Source organism: Cyprinus carpio, chromosome B6, assembly GCF_018340385.1.
Source record: "Cyprinus carpio isolate SPL01 chromosome B6, ASM1834038v1, whole genome shotgun sequence".
Taxonomy (NCBI): domain Eukaryota; kingdom Metazoa; phylum Chordata; class Actinopteri; order Cypriniformes; family Cyprinidae; genus Cyprinus; species Cyprinus carpio.
In genome coordinates this window covers 5,846,488-5,871,360 of record NC_056602.1, presented here as the reverse complement: position 1 = coordinate 5,871,360, position 24,873 = coordinate 5,846,488, and the positions used below count along the sequence as shown (strand labels likewise).

Sequence of the window (24,873 nt, the reverse complement as noted above, 5' to 3'; positions counted from 1 at the left end):
GATTCTCAGAAATGATTAATTCAAGATTACTCCAGTCTGATCTGACTTGATTGACTTCATTTATTATGCAAATCAAACTCCATCTAAAGACACCACTCAGGACCACTAATGCACTTACTATGTTTGTTGTGGTATTAATTACCTGTTTTAGACACGATGTTGATGGCTTTAGAGTCTCAGGAATCCACATGTTATTTTCTTTATTTATATTTCATTTTTGCTCTTCATGTCAAACTGATGCGTCATGATTCCTCCAACAGAAAAGGATAAAAATAAGACTAATTCTTCAGAGAGTTATAAACACAAAGTAAAAACATTGTTTCTCTCTTAAGTGAAGATCAATGCAATAAAACGGTTCATCTCTCCTCAGTTTGCACTGACAAGACTGATGTCTTATAAAATGTTATTGTGCCTTGTCTCTACTTGAAGGTAAGACTCACATGGAGAATGGACATGACAGAAGGATTGAGAAGGACACACAGACCATTTCTCATTTCTGACAGCAGCAGAAGCTTCACACCTTCTCTTCTCATCGTCCTCAGGTCACTCGCCACACACAGACAGAGAAAAGCTGTTTAAAAAGAGCCTCAAAGACACAGAAGTCTCAAAGTCATTGTTTGTGTCCTGTGTGTGAGGATGTGTAAGCGAGTGTCAGCACTGATATGATCTTCACTGATCTGGATAATATTTCTCTCATCAGTGCTGTGAGGCAGAGCAGGTCATTCAGTGTCCGTCTGCACATCTTGTTTTATTTCATATACGCCCATGTGTCTGGGGACATTTCTGGACTGTTACTTACGTTCATCTTAATGAAATATCGACTGCTGTTGTCACATGGATATTAAAAACCTCATCTTCATCATGACTCACTCTGAGATATGAAGGATGAAATTTTCACATTTATACAGTGACACGTTTAAGAACAGTTTAAGTGCTGAGGAAAATAAAAAGCTTTCTGTTAAACTAGAGGTTATTCTGTCCATATTTCTTCTTTTCTTGCTTGAAAACACTAAAGTCACCCTTAATAAGACACATGTTGTGTGTGTGTGTGTGTGTGTGTAGCTGTCAGAGCACACAGGTGAACTGTGATGTGGTTACTGAACCGTTTCTTTCCTCCAAATGAAGCTCCTTCACTACAAACTGCACCTTTGCAAAGAAAGGTTTGATGTGTTTCTGCATGACTTCTTGTCATCTTAACCAGCGTTAAGGTACCTTGAATTTCAGTTAAGGGTCTCAGAAGCCTCATAATAGAATAAGAATGAAGTTTGTCTTGATCCCTGAGACCATCCATGAAAGAATAAACACAGAAAGATCAGACTTTATCTGTGGCTAATTATGCTTCTTCACTGATTCCACAATCCTGATTGCCTTATTGAGTTTGATTCATCCTGCCATCACAATGAACACAATGGACAATGTTTATTTTCTACAAAAATTGTGTCAGAATGGTTTTTCAAGCCGTTAAAGAGGAAATGGCCCTAAATGTGGCCAAGGAGCAGCATGTGCTGTGAGTAAATGGAGCGTAAATGTCAGTGTAAAAGGAGTTGGAGTGCTGGGGAGGAATATGGGCAGCTTCACATATAGATTGATAATTTTCCTGCTTTATTTGATTAAATAAGAGCCAGATAATTGAGTATTCCAGGAAGGGAAAATGGGAAGAGCCCTTTAAACAATGATGTTGGCTGTTGATGTCTGTTTGGTTTTAATGGGAACACTTTAGTTGGCTGGAGCAGGTCCAGCAGCAGCACTTCTGAAATTCTGCCTATGATAAATAGTCATATTATAAGCATAATCCATAACAATCACTGCATAAGAATGTTTAAACTGTAATATACATGGAAAATAAATGCAAATGTAATTCATAATGAAATATATAGTATAAAATAAATATGAAAAATTATTATTGATAGTTTGATAATTGAGTTATATAGTGCCTTTTAAGAAACCAAGGTGGCAAGCATGACTAAATAATAATAATAAAATAAAATAAAAAAATTACCTGCTAAAGTAAACCATTATTCAAGATATTACATTTCCCCCAGATTATTATTCAGATTATGTTATTAATTCAGATAAATTACTGGGAAGGCAGGCGTAAGTTAAATTGTTTGTGATTACCGAGGTATGCGATTTTTTCAGTCATTTTAAAGAGGCTGCTTGCAGGAAATTTATCATTTTTATTGTTTACAGTTTTCGTGCACAAAAGTCTTAGCATTTTGAATGCGGCTCCAATAAATGTCACGGCTTTTTCCACATTTTTTTTTTTTTAGTGATGGTTGGAAATTTGATTCTTCCCAGTGACTCGAATCTTTTGAGTTCACTCAAAAGATTTCTTCACAAGCCAGTCTGCAGGTTACATCGGCTGCATCCGAAACCGAGGCAGCTGACTTGCATCCTCGCTGCCGTATGAGGCAATGACTTTGCAGGCAGCGTTTTTGCACGAATACACCTCATGAAACTGGACAGACGCAACGCAACGGTTTAAAACAAAATAGAATGAGTTTTGTGATAACTAACCGAATATTTAATTACAATAATACTGATTTCTAGCTAGAACTCACATCAAAAGTGCAAAAAGTTAGTCAGAAATATACATTTACACACAAACTGACCACCAAACGCAAATTTCAGACACCATCTTTATTTATTTATTTTTTAAGCTCAACCATCACGGAATGGAACGCACAGGCCCAGGATTGTGGGATATCAAAGGCAGCGAAGGATACATCTATGCTGCCTAAAGTTTTGGAAAAAAAAAATTACTTTCTGTGATATAGAAGAGACTATTGTACATCGTTTTTTGTGAATGTGTTTTTGTTAAATAGTTTTGGAATGAGTTATGTACCTATCTCTCAGATAAAACAAATGTTAGAATATGTATCAACACTTTTGATATTATTTTCTTTTATTATAACTCTAACTTTTGGATTCAATAAATTGTTTATCTTTTTATTATACTTGGCAAATTTTTTATTCATAAGTGCAATTTTTTGTATAAGAACCCAGTACTTTCAATTCTCTGGATGACTATAATTCTCACGTTTTATCTTTGATGGGCATAAAAAACAAAAAATCATTCAAAAGTCAAAAATTGCTTTCGATGTTTAACCTTCTATAATTCCCCACTTCTGGTTTATGTTATGTATTTGTTTGCTCTTAGTTTTATTTATTCATTTATTTTATGTATTTTTTACTTTCTATCTTGTATTATTTTTTTGAATTTTGTCCTCTATTGTATTTGAGGTTGTTGTGGTTATATGCTTGTTATAAAGTGTTTTGGCATAAAAAATAAAAATAAAAAAAGCATCTATGCTGCCTTCAAAATTCAATCAGAAGAAGGTACCTCCAGACAGGAAGTAAAGCAGTATTTGGATTCGAACGTGGCTTGATGCCTTCCTGCCCTGGAATGCTGCCTCAGAAGGCAGTGTTTTAGAGTTCGGATGCAGCCATCGTCATGCCAGTAGATGATGGGAAAGTGTCTTTTACAGTCCGTATGTAAGGCCACAGGAAAGCTGTCATCGAAACACCACTAAATCAAGTGGTCACTGAGCTAGACAAAAGTAAACAAGTAGCAGGCTGTATAGTATTTAAAGACAAACTGATTGACTATGTGGCAGAAGAATAAACTTATTTGGGACATAAGGAAACGCACTTTCGGTGTCGATGAAAGAACCAACTTTATACAAACAAATCATTTAGGTAAGATAACTACTTTCTTTATTATTAGATAATACAGAACTCACTGTATATTGTAATAATTTTCTTAAGACCTAAATAAACAAGACTAAAACTACTTTAATTCTTACAATAATCTAAATTCTAAACTAATGTTTTAACACTTTTTTTTTTCTTAGACAGACTAGAGTTTGTCCAGTAACTGAAGCTTGAAGCCTCACTTGATGTTCATTATGGCTGTGTGAGTAAAACTTGTAATCCTAAAGTATAGTGTAGGCTACATAAACAAATATTTACGTGTTTATATTTTCTTTCTTTCTCAGGTAAATACTATATGGTGGAATGACAGGGGTGAATATATTTATCTGGATCAGATGATTGTAATTTATTCATCACACATACTTACAGCAGGAAGATGAGTTACTTATTCTTTTCATTCAGCCACTCATGTCACAAAATCACATGAAACCTCATGGTCTGTTCTGTCCTGTGACTCTGTAGGTGCTTGTTACAGTCCCATCTAATAATGGTGCCAGCATCTACAGTGCCAGGTTTATATCTGAGTCCAGCAATCACTAGACTGTGTCTGCAGCAGGAGATGGAAATATTCATTACACCAACATCACCCGCAGCCCTGAGTTCATCCAGTACAAATATACCTGCCACCACGGGACAGCTTATCAGGTACAAGGGCTTCATTATTGACATTGTGTTTATACCTAATAGGATCATGACCCACCAGGTTAGAACAAGTGTTTTAGCATATGAAAGGGTTTTTAAAGAACTTTTTGATGGCATGGAGCCCCAAATAGGATGATCTGCTTGTGAGGGAGTGCCTTACTAAAATATAAAGTCAGCAACACATGATCATATACAGTATTTGAAGCCCCATTTTAACAGGAAAAAGATTATAAGAATGTGTAAATAAGAAAATATTATTAAAAATATTTGGAAAATATGTACTTTCTATTAAGTTCAATCTCTTCCCACTGTACCATATTACCTCGCCCTGGGCTGCTCAGATAGTTCAGTCTGCATACAGTATGACAGGAGGATGCTGGGAACCATATCTACAGGAATTCAATTATTTAAAGTCAATGTGAAATCACAATAGCTCCTATTACTAGTTCTGATGTGACTGATTGTGCATGTTATACCAAAGAAAAATATGTATTTGTAATCTTTAATCAAATATATACATCCATAATATTATTTGCCATGTCTCTATGGATTTCACCAAGCCTTTTTTCTTCCCAACACCTTTTCCTTCAGTCAGTATTTTCACAATCTAATCAGTTATTATTGGAGAAAATCAAGTGCTTTTATTTCTTGAAAAATCCTATTTCACTTGTAAATGCATTATATTATAAAAGTTAAATAGTTTGCAAAAGCCATATCTTTAGTCTTTACAGTCTCTTCTCTATGTTTTTAATAGCAGCATAAGAATATCTTTATGCATGAAAAGCACATCTGACCATAGGAACAACAGAAAGACATGTCCTTAATTTTTTCTTTGTTTAAATGCTTGATTTTGGATTTATTCATAGTCTTTTATAAATCATATTTTATGATCAGATGTTTGGAATACCTTCAGAACTAAACACAGAAAACTGTAGAAAATATTAGATAACAGTTAAAAACAAAAAAAAAACACAAACACTTTCCTATTCATTTGTGGTACACAAAAAAGAAAGTTTGAATGATTACTAGTCGTTCTACTCACTATGCACTTAATGGTTGCAAGCTAAAAAGCATAAAAATATCATAAACAGGGTTTGTATGACTTGTGTGCTATATTCCAAGTGTTCTGAATTCTTATGCAACAAACTGAATTATTTCAGTGTTAGTCTTCCTCTCCAGTGAGCTGGTAACCACTGCGATCAGATCATTTAAGTAAATTTAACTGAATTCTAGAACTGAATTACTTTAGTCTAAAAACAAATTATTTAGAACACAAACTGTCATACAAGTAGAAAACGACATGAGGGTGTGAAAATGTTGACAGAACTTTCACTTTAAGGTGAAATATCCGTTTAAATGCCCTTTCACACCAGGATCAATAACTATAAAAATAACCATAATGATGACTACGTTAGTGTCCACACATGTGGATAATAACGTTCTGTTTATCATAAGTGTGTGCACTGCTGCAGTTATGTTGTCTGCCACTTTAAATGCTCAAGCTCTTTAACATCAGGTGAGTTCTGATTGGCTGTCAATGTTTTATTATTTATTATCTAAAAAAAAATAATTATGAAAGCATATTGTTCCTCTATGGTGTGGACTTCCTGATTTTCATAGAATTAGAATGATTATTAAAACTTGAAAAGTATCATCCTTGGTGTGAACAGTCCTTTATTCTACATGCTTATTCATTAACTGTTTTTTTTTTGTTTTTGTTTTTGTTTCTTCAGCGAATGTTCATAATTTAGAGGCCTTATTATTTTGTGTATGAAAAGCAATTCTGTTTAAAGGATACATACAGTAAAATTACAAAATGCATGGAATAAATGTACAAATAATCTAAATGACATGAATCATGATTCAATGTGATTTCATCCATGATTCCAGACGGGGGTGTTTCCTCAGAGTCTGTCAGCGGTGCCTCAGCAGACCTGCACTACAGTCCAGAAGGCACCTCCACCAGCACCATCACAATGGACTTCACCAGTCACTGGTTTGTATTCACTGCATCTGCTTTTGTGTTTTGACTGGTGGTCTGTCATTGTGTCTGTACGACTCATCTCTGACAGGACTGATGCTGGGCCAAGCTGTGGACATCCCAGTAGCAAAGGTATCAGTGGACAGGAAGGCAGTTCTGCAGAACCAAGCTCAGGACAAGCTGATCCAGGTTAGGCCTCTTGTAAATGCAAAGAGTGAAGGTCAAGTTTACAGTCAAGTTTGTGAACTTGTGTGTCAACAGCTGAAGACACAAATAGACAAAATAGCACATCTGGAGAGCCAACAGCAGACCAGGATGACAACAGTGAGGAGACCAACCACACGCCCTCAACAAACAACAATCCTCCACTCACACAGAGGTTCATCTTATTAATACTTCTATTTCAGAGGTCATTACTGCAAAAAAAAAACTCCTTCAGGGTGATACTTGTCTTGTGATCATCCTGTCAGGTTTTATTTTGTACAGTAAGCCTGTCATTATCAAACTGATTACAGAATGCTATTGTAATTTACCACTAACTTTTACATTTTTTGGTCTGCTTCTTTCAGATTAAATTTCAGGGGATCAGTGATCGTGAACAGGTTCTGAGGTGAAATACATATATATTGTACATACACTACCGTTCAAAAGTTCTATATTATTAGAATATTATTATACAAAGAATATTATTAGACACATATGAAATCATTAAAAATACAGCAAATTATAATACTATATATATATATATATATATATATAAATACACACACACACACACACACACACACACACACACAAAAAAATGAAATAATTATAAAATACAGGATTTTTTTTCTTGTGATGGTAATATTTACCATTTAAATTAGCTGTCTATTTGAATATATTTTAAAATTTGATTTTTTTTCTTGTGATGGTAAAGCTCAATTTGTCTATAGATGGCAAGAAATCTTTTGCAATACATACACACACTCACACTCACACACACACACACACACACACACACACACACACACACACACACACACACACACACACACACACACAGTATATAATAGACTGGTTTGAATATAGTCTTTATCTTTCTGGTAGGCGAACAGCAAAGAGCGGAAAGAGATGGCAAAGGCAGAGGCACTCAATATTAGGAGACCTGTTGTAAAAATGACCTATGAAGGCCACCGTGACTCAAGGACAATGGTGAAGCCAACAATTTCATATTTTTCATGTAAATATTCTCATATTTTATCACATAATATTTACCTCTCTTAAATATTTTTGGTAATCAAGTAACTCCACACCAGGCAGTGTTTTGTAAAAAAAATCCATCCAAATTTTCTGTTTTAAAGCATCTCAGATGTTCTGGGTTGCATACTGATTTTCTGTATTTGTGTGTTTTTGGGGTACTAACTTTGTGCAGAGCGGATCAGACTGTGGCCATATCTTCATATGGGACAGACATACAGTGATGCTGATGGATACTGACAATCATGTCGTCAACTGTCTGTAGCCTCATCCATACTAGCCATGTGGGTTCACCCAGTGTTTTTGTCCTAAAATGAAGTTGGAACTGGGAATCCATTGCATCTTGCCAAGCATGTTGTAATGGATTGAAGAAGGTTTTAAACAGGTTTTAAGTTTAAATCGTCTCCATTTTTCAGTGAAACAGTATTTTACAGTATTTTAGTATTTGCAATCAGACAAGTAAGATACTAAAATAGTATTTTAGTATCTTACTTGTCTGATTGCAAAATCAGTTCATAATTATAGATTAATCTGTTTTAGTACTTGCCTCCTCTGTAATTGATTTTGATATTAAAATCTGGTCACCTATGGAGGAGTCTCCATCATTTAACAGAGTGTTGACAGAAGAGGTGGGTGAACTCTAGTTTGTTCATTTATTACTCTATTCTTCTCTGAGTATGTTTATGCATGCAGTCAAAGATCATAAATGATCTACAGTCAGTCATGGACAGCTTCCTGGCGTTAGTGGGCTGTGATTTGCTCGGACTAAGTTGTCTGTCTCCCTCTGCAGGTAATTGTGCGCAATGAGCGGATGCTTGAAGAGACCAGAAACACCATCACAGTCCCAGCGACCTTCATGCTGAGAATGCTGGCGTCTCTCAGCTGCATCAGAACAGGTCTGATTTAACCCTTTATCATCCTCTGATTATGCTCTACGCATGATCACAGCATAATGTGCAGATTTTTTTTTGTGCTGTTTGCAGATTGTTTTGAAGGAGATCGATCAGAAGGCTCTGGACAGGAGAATGATGAATGAAAGTTATGAAGGTGCATATGAATAGTATGTAAGATTGTTTTCTCCACAGGATAAAAAAAATAATAACAAAAAAGTAATTGCAAATTTTGTTTTACAATTCTTTTTTTCTTGCAGCTGCGGGTTTATATCTCACTTTTCAGATTTTTTTTTCTTTTTAAACTCAGAAATGATGTAAACTTGCAGAGTTCAAACTTTATTTTCTCAGAATTGCAAGCCTATATCTCTCAATTCAGACTTTTTAAATCACTTTATAGTTTATATCTCCTAATTCTGAGTTTTAAAGGAAAACAAAAATCTGAAAAGTAAGATATAAACTCGCAGTTGCAAGAAAAAAAAAATTCTGATAAAAAGTTGCAATTATCTTTTTATTCTTTATTCTGTGGTGGAGACAAAAAAAAAACAGAATTGTGAGATATAAATGCAAAATTGCAAGAAAAAAGGTCAAAATTGTGAGATAAAAGGTCACAGTTTGGTGACATGGTGCATAGCAAGCATTTAAACAAAGTTACATTTATATTTACATTTAGTCATTTACCAGACGTTTTTATCCAAAGTGACTTACAAATGAGGATAAAGTTATATAAAAAGTTATATAAAAGAAAAACTTGACAAATTGCTTTCTGCTATTAGTCATGAATTCCAATAAATGTTATTTCTATGCATAAATTGAAAAACAATTAGCTAAAAGGCTTATAAAAGTAAAACTAATATATATATATATATATATGTGTGTATATATATATATATATATATATATATATATATATATATATATATATATATATATATATATATATATATATATATATATATATATATATGTGTGTGTGTATATATATATATATATATATATATGTGTGTATATATATAATATATTATATATATATATATATATATATATGTGTGTGTATACGTATATATATATATATATATATATATATATATGTGTGTGTATATATATATATGTATATGTATATATATATATATATATATATATATATATATATATATATATATGTTCTCAGTCCTAATTTCATGAACAATTAATACCCTTTTGCTTTCAAATAATTTTGTACAATTTTAAAAATATATTTCCCTGTAAAACAAGATTTAAAAATAGTGGTTAACAAAATAATTTTTCTAACTGAAGACAGAGGAAATTGTCCTTCTCTGTTTGCACATTCTTCTTCTCATGCCGCACCAGTGTTGGCTGAGATCCTTACAGATGTTCAGCAGACTCTAATCATTAAACACCTTCACATACTGACCACTGTGAGAAACAGATTTAGAAATACAAGTGCTGTTTATTTTACAGAAAGACAATTATGATTAAAAAAGACAAAGAATATTGAATGTTTTGTAAAAGAATAATTTAAATGTTTTTTTTTTTTAAAGAAAAACTAAATTACAAAATGTTTACACCTTGAAATGCAATACAAAGAAATATCATAATATAATTTCCACCTGCATATCTGGAGTATTTTAAGAACAAGGTATTATAAATATTTTACAACATTTATTTTTCCACTGTAGAAATATCAAATGTGAGTATCGTGATTGTATGCATATTCTTAATTAGAAGACTATATGTGTTTTACAATGTTACAAGCTCAGTACTTGAAAACAGCACCGCATGACACAAAGCTTTGCACTCATAATGGACTGTGGTTCATCATTTTTGGCGGGTCTAAACATTATTCATGGTTGTATTCAAACATGAGACTTAGTAGATATGACATGAAAATAAGACTAAGTAATACACAGAATTTTAAAAGCAGACATACTGTATATAAACAGTGCTAAACACAAAAATCAAAAGATCATTTTTCCTGTGGGTCCCCTCCATCTGTACAAACACATTACACACTGAACACCTTTACACAGCTCATTTATAATGAATAATGTGAAGTCACTACAGTTAAAAGAGACCGGGGCTAGTTGTCACAGGTAGTATATCACAGTAATTATAAGGTTTTATGTCAGACTTTTAGTTGCATAAATGTTTGCTTACATGTTGGTCTTGAAGACCTCGTTAAAAAAAACCCCAAAAAAACTGAAGTTGAAATGTTTTTAGAATAAAGGTACTTTAAAAAAATAAAAGGGATGTAGTTCATCCATTTGTATCAATTGGACTGCCTGTTGGCAAAATAATGTTTTGAAATATTGTTATCCTTTGAATTTCGGTAGTTTCATTAATTACTACTAATTAATAATAATTGTTTAACTGTTCAAAATGCTATGAATAATATGCCCAGAATTTTTCCTGAGAAAATACTTTTTTGGCCTTTTTGATAACAGGACAGTGAAGATTGACAGGAAAGTGTTTGGTGGAGTGAGATTGGCAAAGGACCCTGAGTCAAGATTCAAACCCAGGTTGGCTGGAGGTGCAGTTGCGCTATATATATCAGTGCCCCTAACCACTAGGCTATAGGCACCGACAATGGTCTTTCAACAAACCTATTCGGAGAAATACCGCTGGACCAATAAGCGCGTGACAACCAGCCCCAGTCTGTTCAATACGGTATATATCAGGAGTGTCCAATCCTGCTCCTGGAGGACCAGAGTCCTGCAGAGTTCAGCTCCAACCCTAATTAAACACACCTGAACTGGCTACACAAAGGTTTTACTAGGCATACTAGAAACATCCAGGCAGATGTGTTGAGGCAAGTTGGAGCTAAACTCTACAGGACCAAGTTTGGACACACCTGGTGTATACATAAATTGTTTTAATTAGTCAGAAATTTAACTGCTTTGCAAGAGAGCTCTTTTCCTCAAAGAGCTAAAAATGACTTGTTTTGAGCTTTTTCTAGGAGTTTTGGATGAATATAATAGCATCTTCGCTGTATGTGTGCTATACATGTAGTGATATATACACAATCAGAATATGTGCTTCATTGAGAATGTAATAAACAAATATCAGGCCATGTGTAGATTTATTTATGCACATATTTCCTCGATTTCATCCTCGTCATCTTCAACCTTGTCATCGTTAACGATTCCCTCATCGATGCTCTCCAGACGGACCCTCTGTCCATCCGGGTAGCGTGAGCTCCTCTGTGCGGGTCGACTCGATGAAACGCTGTCAGGCAGAGACTCCGTACCGAACAGCAGAAGTTTGGCATCGCTCTCGATGGCTTTGGCCATACTGGATGCAAAGCTGTCAATCACCTGGTGTATCTCCGCCTTCACCAGGCACTGAGACTGATCCTCACCTGCTGGAAAATAATGTACAGAATTGGAAATAAGAAATAACTTTTTGTTATTTACGAGGTAGTTGACTATACCTTTAGACTCCTGTTCCACCTGGTCCTCAAACATCACTGAACTCCTGCGCTTGACGACTAAAGCACTGCAGTGTGAGCTTTCTGCTCCTTCAGAACAGTTATCCAGCAACATGATATCTGTACCTGTGAGTGACCGTTATAGAAGTTGTTTTTGAAGATAAATTCAAATATATTTGCATGTACACCACCATTCAAGATTTGGGGTCAGTTAGCAGCACAATACAGATATTTAAAAGAAATGTTGAGCGGCAGATTAGCATATTAGAATGATTTATGAAGAACCATGTGACACTGGAAACTGGTGTAATGGCTGCTGAAAATACAGTCTTGCATCACGGGAATATAATACATTTAAAATAAACAAATCTTATTTTAATCAAATATATGCAGCTCTGGTGAGTATAAGTGACATATTTTAAATACATAAAAAAATCACCAACCTCCAACTTTTAAAGTTATTTAAATATACAGTTTTATCTACACGCACCTGAGTCCTGGGAAAAACTGAAGCCGGTGTCTCCTGTGCTGCTGCAAGCACCTAAAAGCTGGCCTCCACCAGCCAACATGGCCGTCAGATGTGGAGACATACCAAGATCTGCAACACAAAAACATTGATTTAAAGTCCACATGAAATCAAAATCGAAACCATTTACTTTCAGTGCACATTATTAGTCTTAACAATTCATCAGTGTAAAAAAAAAAAAAAAAAAAAATATATATATATATATATATATATATATATATATATATATATATATATATATATATATATATATATATATATTTGCAAAAATCAGTATTCTTCAGAGCCTGTCCTCCAACAAAAAACGACCATATAGGTCGTTTGTGCAAGCACCTTATTATGACCTATATTTACTTTTTAAAGTTAAGCGGCCTCTAGCGGGCGTAAAAATAATGACAGTATCGCGTTGCGTCTGTCGTCATGAAATGACGTATAACGTCATTACCAATCAAAACGCATGTTTATTTAAATGCAATGTGTGGACTTTTTACACCGATCTCACAGTAATTCGTACATATTTTACTAGGTGGCTTATTCGTTCGAATGACCACACCTAACCCCACCCCCTAAACCTAAACCTCACAGAAATCATGCTAAATTATGATTTATTGAGCATATACATTTTACGTGCACGTCCGTTCTCTGGGATCGAACCCATGATAGCATGATTGCATATCAAGGTATAACGCAATAATCTACCAACTGAGCTACACGAAACGCAGATCACAGTGCAAATAAAAGAGTACAAAACATTAATATGAAAACGACCTTTTGCCGATAGGGGCGCAATTGTAGTATACGCTCTGATGGGTCGTATTTCAGGGATTTGGACAAACGACCTATATGAGCGTATTAGTTGGAGGACAGGTTGATTCTTCAACCAAAATTAAATGAATGAATTATAACATTTCTTTAAATTAATTAGTGATCGACTGATCGAGAGATGACAATTGTGTGTGTGAATTACCTGCGCTATACACCTAACGAGCTGACATTAGTAGAAACTTCTTAAAGTGACAGGACTAATCTGTGTTCCAGATGGGCACATAACCTATCTGTGGGAGCCAGAATTCTTGCTGGTTGGCAGGGGATCAAATACTTATTTCACTCATTGAAATGCAAATCAATTTCTAACCTTTATATTATGTGTTTTTTATGGATTTTTTAGTTGGTATTCTGTCTCTATAAGACTCTATAAAATGGCAGACCATTCATTTCTTTGTATGTGGGCAAACTTACAAAATCAGCAGGAGATCAAATAAATATTTTCCCCACTGTATATATACACACACACATAACCACGTATAACCATGAAATGATGTGCAAACTTCCCATTTAAACAACTGTTGTAAAACATTTCACCTGTGATTCGGTTGGAGATGCTAAAGAGGCGCGTCTTCCTGTGGCGACTAATGAATGATTCCCGGTAGTGGCGGTCAGCACAGCACATGCCAAGCAGCTCCTTCCTTACAGTTTTATTCCACAGCCCATATATGAGAGGATGACAGGCAGCACTGATGAACGACAGCCAGGTCACCATCGTCTCCAGTGCCGGTGAAACACTTCCTCGCCCCCATACTGCCTCGGTGCAGATCACTACCACATACGGCCCCCACGTCATCAAAAAGGTGCCGACCACCACCAAAATGGTGACCAGGGCTTTACACTGGCTTCCAGCGTAGGTCAAAACTTTTCGGCTCCCGACGGAAGAAACCGAGGCGGTGGAGTTTTTTCGTCCGTTCCTATTGGAGGACGGGGGCTCCTGAACTACCACAATTGACCCACAGTGCACCTTGCGAGCTTTGAGCCGTGCCACGCGGAAGATGAGGCCGTAGCACACCAGCATGGCAAACAGTGGAAGTAGGCAGCACCATGCAACCCAGAATGCAGTGTAGCTGACGTCACGATACCAGGCCACAGTGCAGGTCTTCTTGAGATGGTCAAACTCAAATGTGGACCAGCCAAACAGAGGAGGCAGGCAGCCCAGCAGAGAGTGCAGCCACAGGTAGACTATAGCCACCGCTGCACGATTGCCTGTGATCTTGATAGGGTAGACCATCGGGAACAGCACAGCATAATACCTGACAGAACACAAAACATGGTTAGTGTAGTTTTAGATATCAATATGTTCTAACTCTGACCTAAAAGGAACAATCATGCCAATAAAGACAAACCGCTTTTGCATGTGTTGTGAACAGTGTCAATGATATCAAATATGACAGCTGTTGTATCTACAGCACCGTTTTTTTATTTTTTATTTAATTATTAATTCATTTTTGTCATGCAATTTTGATATTTTGGCCTATTTGGCTTTATTTTATTGTGCTCAATCCATTTTCACCTGTAGATTTTAATGACAATTTATTTATTTATTTAAAGGCCATTTTCTCAAAATGAGTTTTTTCTTTTGCACCAAGTAAACAGAAATCTCCACATAACCAACATATAAATACCAACTATTTGCAAGTCCAATCCAAATCCAAAATCTAAATACATATACAGATGTTCATGTTCATTTATCTTTATCATTAACATTATTTATTTAATGTTATTCCTAAAAACATGGTGAAAACTGATTTTATTACCTAGTTGCTGACCCAAAAACACCTCAGTTAAAACCACTGACTCTAATATGTCAACAAATTGAAACAAGAACCTGGATTAATGAATTTATTTTTTATTTTTTACATTTTTTAATAATTTATTTGAATTTATCTATATTATTTGATGTTTGTAAATAATAATAATAATAAAAAACCTTGAAAAATATAATCAATTATTTATTTGGAAATACGGATTAAAATCTCATGTATAGTCATAAATAAACACTCCTCATTCACGCTACTTATTTTTAACACCATTGATTCAAAATATCTAATAATTTTGTGTTTCATGGGAAAATGAAAATCATGCTTGGAACAACATGAGGTTGAATAAGCTGTTATAATACACAAAGCATCAGATCAAGAATTCTTCTCAAGTTTTAATGTTTTCTAATGGTTTCCCCTAACCACTCATACCAAGCATATAAATAAAGGCATCAGGGGCCAACAAACCAGACAACAAAGCAGCCATTCATTTGTACTTCAGCTACAGGATGCAGAGTTTAATGTCTAGACTCCTGATGAGTCCGTTTGATGATTTTTTGCATGATACAAAAATGCATTCACTTCATTATACTCCTTACCTGTCGATGGCAATGGCTCCCAGCGTGAGCATGCTGGCAGAGCTGATGAGCAGATACAACAGTGCCGTGAAGTTGCACCATACAACACCAAACAGCCATTCTCCATTAAGAGAGCTGGCAACGACAAACGGCAGCACCAGTACCGACAACAGGAGGTTGGAAAGTGTCAGGCTGAAGACAAACTTATTGCTTGGCGTTAAGAGGTAGGGCTTCCGATAAAGAGTCAACACAACGAGCAGATTGCCCAGACAGACAAACAAGGCAATGGCTAATACGACGACAGACTCCACGACCCGGGCGCTGCTGTCTCTCACGTCTGTGGCGTTCCCCAGTAAGCTTTCATTGAAGCTGGTGTTCATGGTAAACACGCTATGTCATCCAAATGCAGACCAAGGATATGTTTGCAGAGGCTGGAGATCCATTGCTTGATCATCTCACAAAGATGTCTAAGAAAGTTAAAAACGTAGTTAGTTATGATTGTTGAAGTATATGTTCATACAAAAACTCCTGTGCATTCAGTAAAGCTGAATGGGGACTGAAGCAGTCAATCTCAAAAAATTCAAAAACACCATAAAAGACAATTCCGTTACTTATGAGAAGAATATACGTTTTTCATGTTATTTTGAAACATCCTGTGACTTATATTTCAAAGGGACTTACATGATTCATTTAATGATCAAACTGCATTTGGATTTGTACTGAATGATGAGATGTACATGAACCCAGTTTTATTTGTATAGAGCATTTCCCACATGCCGGTGTCCTGACATTTTATCCTACCCATCAGATTTTCCTACCAGTGTTTACTGCGCATGCGCACAGCAATATTGTGTCCTTTTTCTCATGCACATCAAACAAGATTTAATGTATCTGCATCACTGTAAGGGTAGGTTTAGGGTTGGGTAGGTATAGACTTTAATAAACACAATCTAATAGGTAGAAAAAATATATTTATTGTTGGTTTCCTGTAAATGTATCCCTTCTAGCTTCAACCACGAATATAACACATAATTACTGTATTTGCATTACTCTAAGGGTAGGTTTAGGGTTATGGTATATGTAGATGTTAATAAACCATAATTTTATCGACAGCATTTTTCGTTGTCGAATTCTACTACCCACTGTTTTAATGGGAGGTAGGAAAATCTGACAGCGTAGGACAAATCGACAGAGCACCGGTATTCCACTTTTGCTGTTTATAATAAGAGTTGTTTATATTGAATGCCACTATAATGTAATGTTTATATTTTAACACTTTTTTGCTCACAATAGCATAGTTTATATAGATACATACAATATATTTACACAGGCCATACATTGTTTGGGGGACAATATTGGGAATTACTTTGGAAAAAGTACTGAAAATAAGTTTTGCATTTTTTATTAAATTAACTGAATACATAATTTGGCCAATTAATCAGTTATTACAATTATAGTTGCAGCCTCAACCCCTAAATCTTCTGAAGCCATGCAATGTTTCATAAAACATGACACATAGAGTTATTTTGAGTTATGGATGACTTTTATGACAACTTTTTTTTTGTCCACAGCCACTCTAATTCTCATTTTCTTTTGTTGTGTGGACAAGCAGCTTGGACATTCGTCAAAATATTGCAGAAATAATATTTTTCCAGGTTTGGAACAACATGAGGGTGACTACATATCCATTGTTCAGTTGACTCTTCTTTAATTTTACAAATATAACTACTAAAGCAAACGCAAATGTAAGTGCTAAGGTACAAAGTAACAACTTCCAGCATTCCGTCTGAACCCGGATCAGATAACAAAGGTGTAATAAAGCGTTTACAACATAAAAACATATTGTTACTATGCTGCACATACAAACAAGTTGTCCCAAGCAACAAGATATTAAAACTAAACAGCTTACCATTAAATTAAAGTGAACTGCATGCAACTCTTTCAGAACTTGAAATGTTGTTTATTTTGATATGACACTCCTCTTTAAGTTAATATTGATGTATTAACCCCCAAACTGTAAAAACAATATAAAAACCTCAAGTATAGTTTAGTGTTTTAGTATAGAGAATGATCTAATATAGTTTATTTGATAAGAGGATTTCTAACAATTCTGATTTAACAAAGACCAAAACACAACGTCCAATGTTAGTACACTAAAAATAACTTTTCTTCGGACAGATATTAGGTGACAAATTCTGACCAACTCACCTCGCTGCTCTAGATGGTATGTAATCTCGCTTACAGTAGTCGGTATCGTGATTTTATTCACAGTTTTCGCTGATGAGAGTCTCAGAAACTAGCACCGCAATGGCGGCTCCGGTCTCGTCTCTCTCTGAATGCGAGTCTCTGTGTGGTCTGTCTCACGCTGGAGTCTCTATCTAGAGACTACACAAGAAAAAAAGCTCTATTGCATTTCAGAAAGTTTAAAATCATAAGTATCACCGTTACTTTCAGATGGTTTTGTGATGCACGTAAAGTTGCACGTTGTAGTTTACTTTTAACAAACTGTGTTCATTAAATACAGGTCACAGTTACAAGAAGACGGTGGAGAGGGTTGATACAGCAGACATAAAAAGAGTAACGTCAGTGCGTTTTTTAAACTTTGATTTGCAATACTGTATCATTCCCCTTCTTCACTTTTGGACCACCTAAGACGATTAAAGGTTCCCGCAGGTGACGTCACACACGTCACATGACTACGCTTTGGCCAATTACCGACTTCCAAACTGTATTAAATTCTGCCCTTTCTGTTCGCGTCTGTAACCACGAGCAATTATAGCAATATCGAAATTGAAAGACTTTCACCGTCGCATATCTCAGTGAAACGTATTCGAAGCAAATTATAAAGCCATTAACAATGAATAAATAAATAAATAAATAAACACGCTTGTAGGTTACTGGATGCATACTTTATAATCGGTAATTATACGAAAATCTTGTCCCTCATAATCTCAACAAATCATTATATTTCATCATCAAATCATTATTATTTATTTTTCTACGAATGTCCAAAATATTCAGAGACGATTATTTATTCGCATTATGAAATGGTCAAAGAACACACTTTATTTCAGATTACGTTTTCGATCAACCTTGTTGATCTAAACTGTTTATATATATATATTTCTTCTTTTCAAAGTTTATTAGTCTAGAGCTCTTCTCGAAGATTTCTATATGCATGAAATAAAACGTCTATAAATATAATATAAGTGGAAGTTTATAGACATTTTGCTTGTCAATGATGGGCGTGACACGTAATATCGCGATATTTGAGATGCGGAAGTGATTGTCAGATGATTTAGGTCATGTGGTGTAGTAGCTCGATTAGACGTTCTTTAAACAGACTCTGTATGTAGTGTTAGTCGGTTATAATACGTTTGAATCTCTGCGCGAGTTCATCTATCTTGGAGACGCTTGTTCCAGCATGCAGAACGTTATAAACTCGGTGAAAGGCACTGCTTTGGGAGTGGCGGAGTTTTTAACGCCAGTTTTGAAGGTAAGGCGATGAGTGTTAGCATGATTTGCGGTCCGTATCCTGTAGATGCAGCATAAAACAAGGGGTTTAATGAGTGTCTATAATTCAAACATTGATCTGTAAACAGAAATTACCGAACCTATGCTATGTTGATGTCAGCAGAGATCAGTACAAGCAGGCGTGCATGTCACAACATTAGAAAACCTGCAGCCTGTCAGATGGCCCAGAGATCAAAAGACGCCATGTATATTTGACTGTGACAAAATAAACGGAAAAAAGTTTTGAATCGCATGGAATTTGAAATGTGATTTAGTTAAGACCATAAAAACGTCATGTTTTCTTCGTGGAGTGATACATAGGATGCCACATCACTCAAAGGTTTGTCAAATGTGCAACAACACGGTAAACAGCAGTGCATGTTAATCTATAGACCCTCATTTACAGTAAACATTTTTTAATTTTAGAACTAAAATGCATTAGATTTTTTTTTTACTTTTAATAACGGATGTACATTTATGAATTGTTACATTTAATTACATCAACATAATATATACTCCAAATACATTAACTGATAAAATATATAGTGTGAATGCAGTGTAAGTAGCTTTGAATAAAAGTATCTACAAAATGCATAAATGTAAGTTAAATGTGAATGTATTGCTACAATTTACTGTAACTCCATAACCACTATAAATTCACATTCACATATACTGGAAACAATGACATTCTATGCAGTGCAAAACATTATTAATTTGTGGGCCATATCTGTGTTAACCAACTAGACAACTTCATTTTGATGACAGCAAATAAGGAAGGGGTAGTTTGTCAACTGGCATTTGAGGTGGCAAAGCTGTCACACACCCAGGCCATCTACATTGTTCAACCCTGTTATAAAGACTAGTTAGAACATGGAAATCATTTTAATGTATCTCCCTTTTCCAGGAATCTAAGTTTAAAGAAACTGGGGTTATAACTCCAGAGGAGGTGAGTGTGCATTCTTATATTGTTATGTGTGAAATACTCAATTTAATAGGATTTACATACAATGATTCAAACACAACAGTGTTTGGTGTTCTTTGCAGTTTGTTGCAGCCGGAGATCATACACACAAACACACACACACACACAAACATCAGACACATAAAAAAACACTGAGCTACACATAAAAACAAACACAAAAAAAAAAACACAGACCTGAGCTGCACCGCACGCACAAACATTGTGCTATTTAATGAGGACTTTTTATTGACTTCTCTACTGTTTTATATGCAGCTAGTTATACATAATATAACCTATCCCAAAAAGAAAGCTTTTTGCATATTTACAATTCTTTACATCTTTGCAAAAAAACTTTAAAAAAGATGTTGCCAAAGGGAGGTTTTGTCAGATTTAGATTAAGATTGTCAGGCTTAAATTAAGATGTCTTAAATTATTTAAAGTAATTAAATTAAGCTAAAACACACTCAGATAAACAAACGTTATATTTATTAAATAATATGTTCCCTCAATTTATGTCACTTGGAAAACCTTGATAAATGAGGGAATTTCATTAAAAAATCTGTTATTTTTGAGTAAAACTTCATATGAGTAATATTCTGTAGCTTACTTTTTTATGCACAGTTTCTTTTGTGGCTTTTTACAGTGTTGAGAATATATTTTCTTTACTTCTAGGGCATCTGGAGAAGAAGCAAAGGTGAAGCCTTATCTGCCCAAAGACAAGCAGTTTCTGTTAACCCGAAATGGTAAAGGAAGTGAAAATCTTATTCAGTTTCTGAAACGTACATTTTCAAAGTATAAATCAATTGTAATTGTTGTGTGAAGCTGTGACGAATGTGCTATAGCTGTTTTGTAAATGTTACAATATGATTCAGTTCCATGTTACAAGCGCTGTAAACAGATGGAGTATTCTGACGAGCTGGAGGCCATTATAGAGGAGGATGATGGAGATGGGGGATGGGTGGATACCTATCATAACTCTGGTATGAAACCGAATCTGAACAAGCAGTATCATGTGGCTGTTAAAACATGTTTTTGTCATGCTTAAGTTTCTGACAGACATTCTCATTGACTCTTTTTGTGTTACTAGGCGTTACAGGGGTGACAGAAGCAGTTCGGGAAATCTCATTGGATAATAAGGTAGACAGCCTCGTGTTTTTGTATGATTAAGGAATTGGTTTAAACAAGATACAAAAAATTTACTCACTCCAATACAATCTTAAAAACTAACCAATACAAAAATTTCTCACCATAATAACAACAGATTTGGAGAAATTTAGCATTACATCACTTGCTCACTAGTGGATCCTCTGCAGTGAATGGGAGCCGTCGAAATGAGAGTCCAAACAGCTGCTAAAAACATCACAATAATCCACAAGTAATCCACGCAACTCTAGTCCATCAATTAACATCTTGTAAAGCAAAAAAAAAGGAACAGTGTCTGAAAGGAACAGTTCCATCATTAAGATGTTTTTAATTGTTGCTTCTGTTTAAAATATGTATCCTCCATCCATAATATTGGTTTCTCCAATTAAAAATCTGAAGAGAGAGATGCACAGATCAAGTGAAAACAGCCCTAAATAAACATGTCGGTGTATTTTAATGTGAGAGGACAACAGGGGGTGGACTTTCAATGGAGGAACTGTTATTATGGGTTATGAATTACAAACACACAGGTTTTCACTAAACAAGACATTAATTGATGGACTGGAGTAGTGTGGATTACTGTCAAAGCTGTTTGGACTCTCATTCTGACGGCACCCATTCACTGCAGAGGTGAGCAAGTGATGTAATGCTAAATTGTTCCAAATCTGTTCTGCATCCAGTCCCCTTCTTGAATGCACTGAGGATGAGTAAATGTTCATTTTTGGGTGAGATGTTAATCATATTGTGTTTATGTAAATATACTGTATATTGTTTTGCATGTGGGACAATATGAATATGAACGTGCAGACAGGTGCATGTGGAAATGGTGATGAAGATGATGATGACGAAGGAGAGCCAGCAGACATGGAAGGTAGCTCTGAATGTTTGTTTTAATATTCATGACACATTATCAGTCAGTAATAGCAGCCATAACTGGTCATTGTATACTTTATATTTATGTTTCAGAATATGAAGAAAGTGGACTTTTGGAGACGGATGAAGTAAGAAATTATCCTCGACAAGAGTTTTCAACATCAAGATTTGCTTTTGCAGCATTATTCATTCATATTCTTTGTTTAGGCAACTCTTGACACGAGTAAAATGGCTGATTTAAGTAAAACCAAGCCAGAGGCGGGAGGGGAAGATGCCATTCTACAGACAAGAACTTATGATCTTTACATCACATATGATAAATATTACCAGACACCAAGACTATGGCTGTTTGGATATGATGAGGTGACTCTGCTATATTTTAATTTCATGTGATGGTAATGTGATTTGATGTAAGCCTGCATTAGTCTGTTCACTAAAGTAAAACACATTTTGTTAAAACCCTGCATGATGTCCTTATTTTTCAGGACAGGCAGCCTCTGACAGTGGATCAGATGTATGAAGACATCAGCCAGGATCATGTTAAAAAAACCGTCACCATTGAGAATCATCCCCACCTGCCCCCACCTGCTATGTGCTCTGTGCATCCATGCAGGTAAACTCAAACTTTACATGCATCTACCTCTTATTTACATTTAAATGTACCTCTCATTTACAATCAGCAAACTAAAAAGCTGCTCTCTTGATTTTATTCGTCAGACATGCAGAGGTGATGAAAAAGATTATCGAGACAGTGGCAGAAGGAGGAGGAGAACTTGGGGTCCATATGTATCCTTTCAATAAAAAAAATAGGTTGTAATAGTAGGGTCAGTACGATATTTTTACAGTTTAATTTCAAGAAATCACTAATGCTCACCAAAGCCACATTTGTTTAGTCAAAAATACTATACTAACAGTAATATTGTGAAATGTTTGTACAATTTAAAATAACTGTTTTCTATATATATATATATATATGTATGTATGTGTATGTGTGTGTGTGTATATATATATATATATATATATATATATATATATATATATAGATATATATATATATATATATATATATATATCTATATATATAATATGTGTATATATATATATATATATATATATATATATATATATATATATATATATATATGTATATATATGTATATATATATATATATATATATGTATATATATATATGTATATGTATGTAAATGTAATTTAAATTCCTGTGATGCAAAGCTGTATTTTCAGCATCATTACTCCAGTCTTCAGTGTCACATGATCCTTCAGAAATCATTCTAATATGCTGCTCATAAAAACAATGTTGAAAACAGTTCTGCTGCGGAAAAGTTCAAAAGAATAGCATTTATATGAAATAGAAAACTTTTGTAAGATTAACTCTTTACCGTCACCTTTGGTCACTTTTAATGTGTTCTTGCTGAATAAAAGTATTCATGTAAAGTATAAGATTTTTACTGACCCCAAACTTTAGAATGTTAGTGTACACTTGTAGTAAAAAAAAGTATGGTTACTAGTGTGCCTAAACTACACGCATCTTGTAGACTTATTCTTGATGTTTATGTCATAATGAACAAATGTTTATGTTAGTAACTTTTTTTTTTTTAAACACAATTTCCCTTAACTTTAATAACTCCAGGTATCTTCTGATTTTCCTGAAATTTGTGCAAGCTGTCATTCCTACAATAGAATATGATTACACAAGGCATTTCACCATGTAACTCACCGTTACGCTCACAACTATGACAACAAGTATTGTTACTGCATTGAGGAAGCAGCGACAATATGAAACTCAACAGAGACACTGTCCTGGGAAGATGCTGGGAATGTTCTGTGAAATGCTTTGGAGGGGATCTGCTGAGTCTGATCTGGTTAGCCACACACATTTAAATCCAGTTTTCTCTACTGTTCTTCAGCTCAATCTGTGTATTAGCAACTTGCTCTTAATGCTGTCCTGAAACTAAAAGTGTTTCATTTTATATTTACTTTTCAAAAAAAACAAAACCTGTGCGATATACAACGAGCCATTCTCTTGTTTTAATGGCAAATAATAAATGGCTGTCAAAATATGTGGGTGTTATTTGTATGATCAGAATAATTTTGTGTGAGCTGAGCTTTGTCTGGTGTTGGACGTGTCGACTTACATGCCAGCTTGTCTTAACGCATTGTTCTTTGAATGTAGGAATCACTGTCTTGAATCCAGACCATTTTTGTGATAAAACATATTCACGATCCAAAAGTCGGCATCTGTGGAAGTGATACATACCACAATTACTGTATGTGTGGATTTTAACATATTGTTGACTTGGTATAAAAGAGGAAGAGAAGCTGGAAAGGATTTCAACCTGTTGAAAAAGATTATTGTGTGTTTCTGTCATGATGGTCCATAGATAAACGTTCAAATTTATATCATGAATACAAGTCTGTGTAGTCTTTTAAGGTAGTTTAATGCATTCTACATTTTAATGCAAAATTGGAAACTCATTATGCTCTTAATTGTTTGGCCCTCAGTTAATAAAACTCACTTTTTAAGCAGATTTATTATATTTGTATTCGCTACTCTAAGGGTGGATAAATTCTTATTACTGTAACATAAAATAGCAGCTAGGGCAGCATTGGCTTAAAATTTTTTTTTTTTTTATATATATATATATATATATATATATATATATATACACTGTAGGATTGAGGATATTCTGCTCAAATTTTAATATCTCATCAGGCCCTGTCCGATGTAATGCTTATTTTGATTTGATCACTAATAATGGTAATGTTTTCTCCAAAA

The 24,873-nt window shown here is 34.8% G+C and overlaps 2 protein-coding genes and 1 long non-coding RNA gene across 4 annotated transcripts; 2 read left to right on the top strand and 1 right to left on the bottom strand.

Annotated features, from left to right (window-relative positions):
• Nucleotides 1–6,261: 6,261 nt before the first annotated feature.
• On the top strand, nt 6,262–7,525 carry LOC122137546. Its single transcript, XR_006154937.1, has 3 exons — nt 6,262–6,716; nt 6,907–6,947; nt 7,427–7,525. It is a non-coding gene; the product is annotated as an uncharacterized LOC122137546 (long non-coding RNA).
• Nucleotides 7,526–9,690: 2,165 nt separating this feature from the next.
• Nucleotides 9,691–18,249, bottom strand: gpr161b (G protein-coupled receptor 161b). 2 transcript variants are annotated; one of them, XM_042725428.1, is made up of 6 exons: nt 17,794–18,249; nt 15,607–16,052; nt 13,782–14,500; nt 12,384–12,491; nt 11,897–12,019; nt 9,691–11,827 (listed from the first exon to the last, which is right to left on the bottom strand). In XM_042725428.1, the coding sequence occupies exons 2-6, from the start codon at nt 15,963–15,965 to the stop codon at nt 11,550–11,552; spliced, it is 1,587 nt and encodes a 528-aa protein (XP_042581362.1). In that variant the 5' UTR covers nt 15,966–16,052; nt 17,794–18,249; the 3' UTR covers nt 9,691–11,549. The 2 variants fall into 2 exon arrangements, with proteins under 2 accessions (XP_042581362.1, XP_042581363.1); XM_042725429.1 differs by having other exon boundaries at nt 9,691–11,824.
• Nucleotides 18,250–18,862: 613 nt separating this feature from the next.
• Nucleotides 18,863–24,504, top strand: LOC109051295 (ubiquitin-like-conjugating enzyme ATG3). Its single transcript, XM_042725427.1, has 12 exons — nt 18,863–19,081; nt 20,003–20,044; nt 20,143–20,192; nt 20,732–20,802; nt 20,932–21,039; nt 21,147–21,196; nt 21,986–22,073; nt 22,169–22,203; nt 22,283–22,438; nt 22,561–22,688; nt 22,793–22,861; nt 23,728–24,504. Exons 1-12 carry the CDS (start codon nt 19,010–19,012, stop codon nt 23,807–23,809), a joined length of 951 nt encoding a protein of 316 aa, XP_042581361.1. The 5' UTR covers nt 18,863–19,009; the 3' UTR covers nt 23,810–24,504.
• The last annotated feature ends 369 nt before the right edge of the window (nt 24,505–24,873 follow it).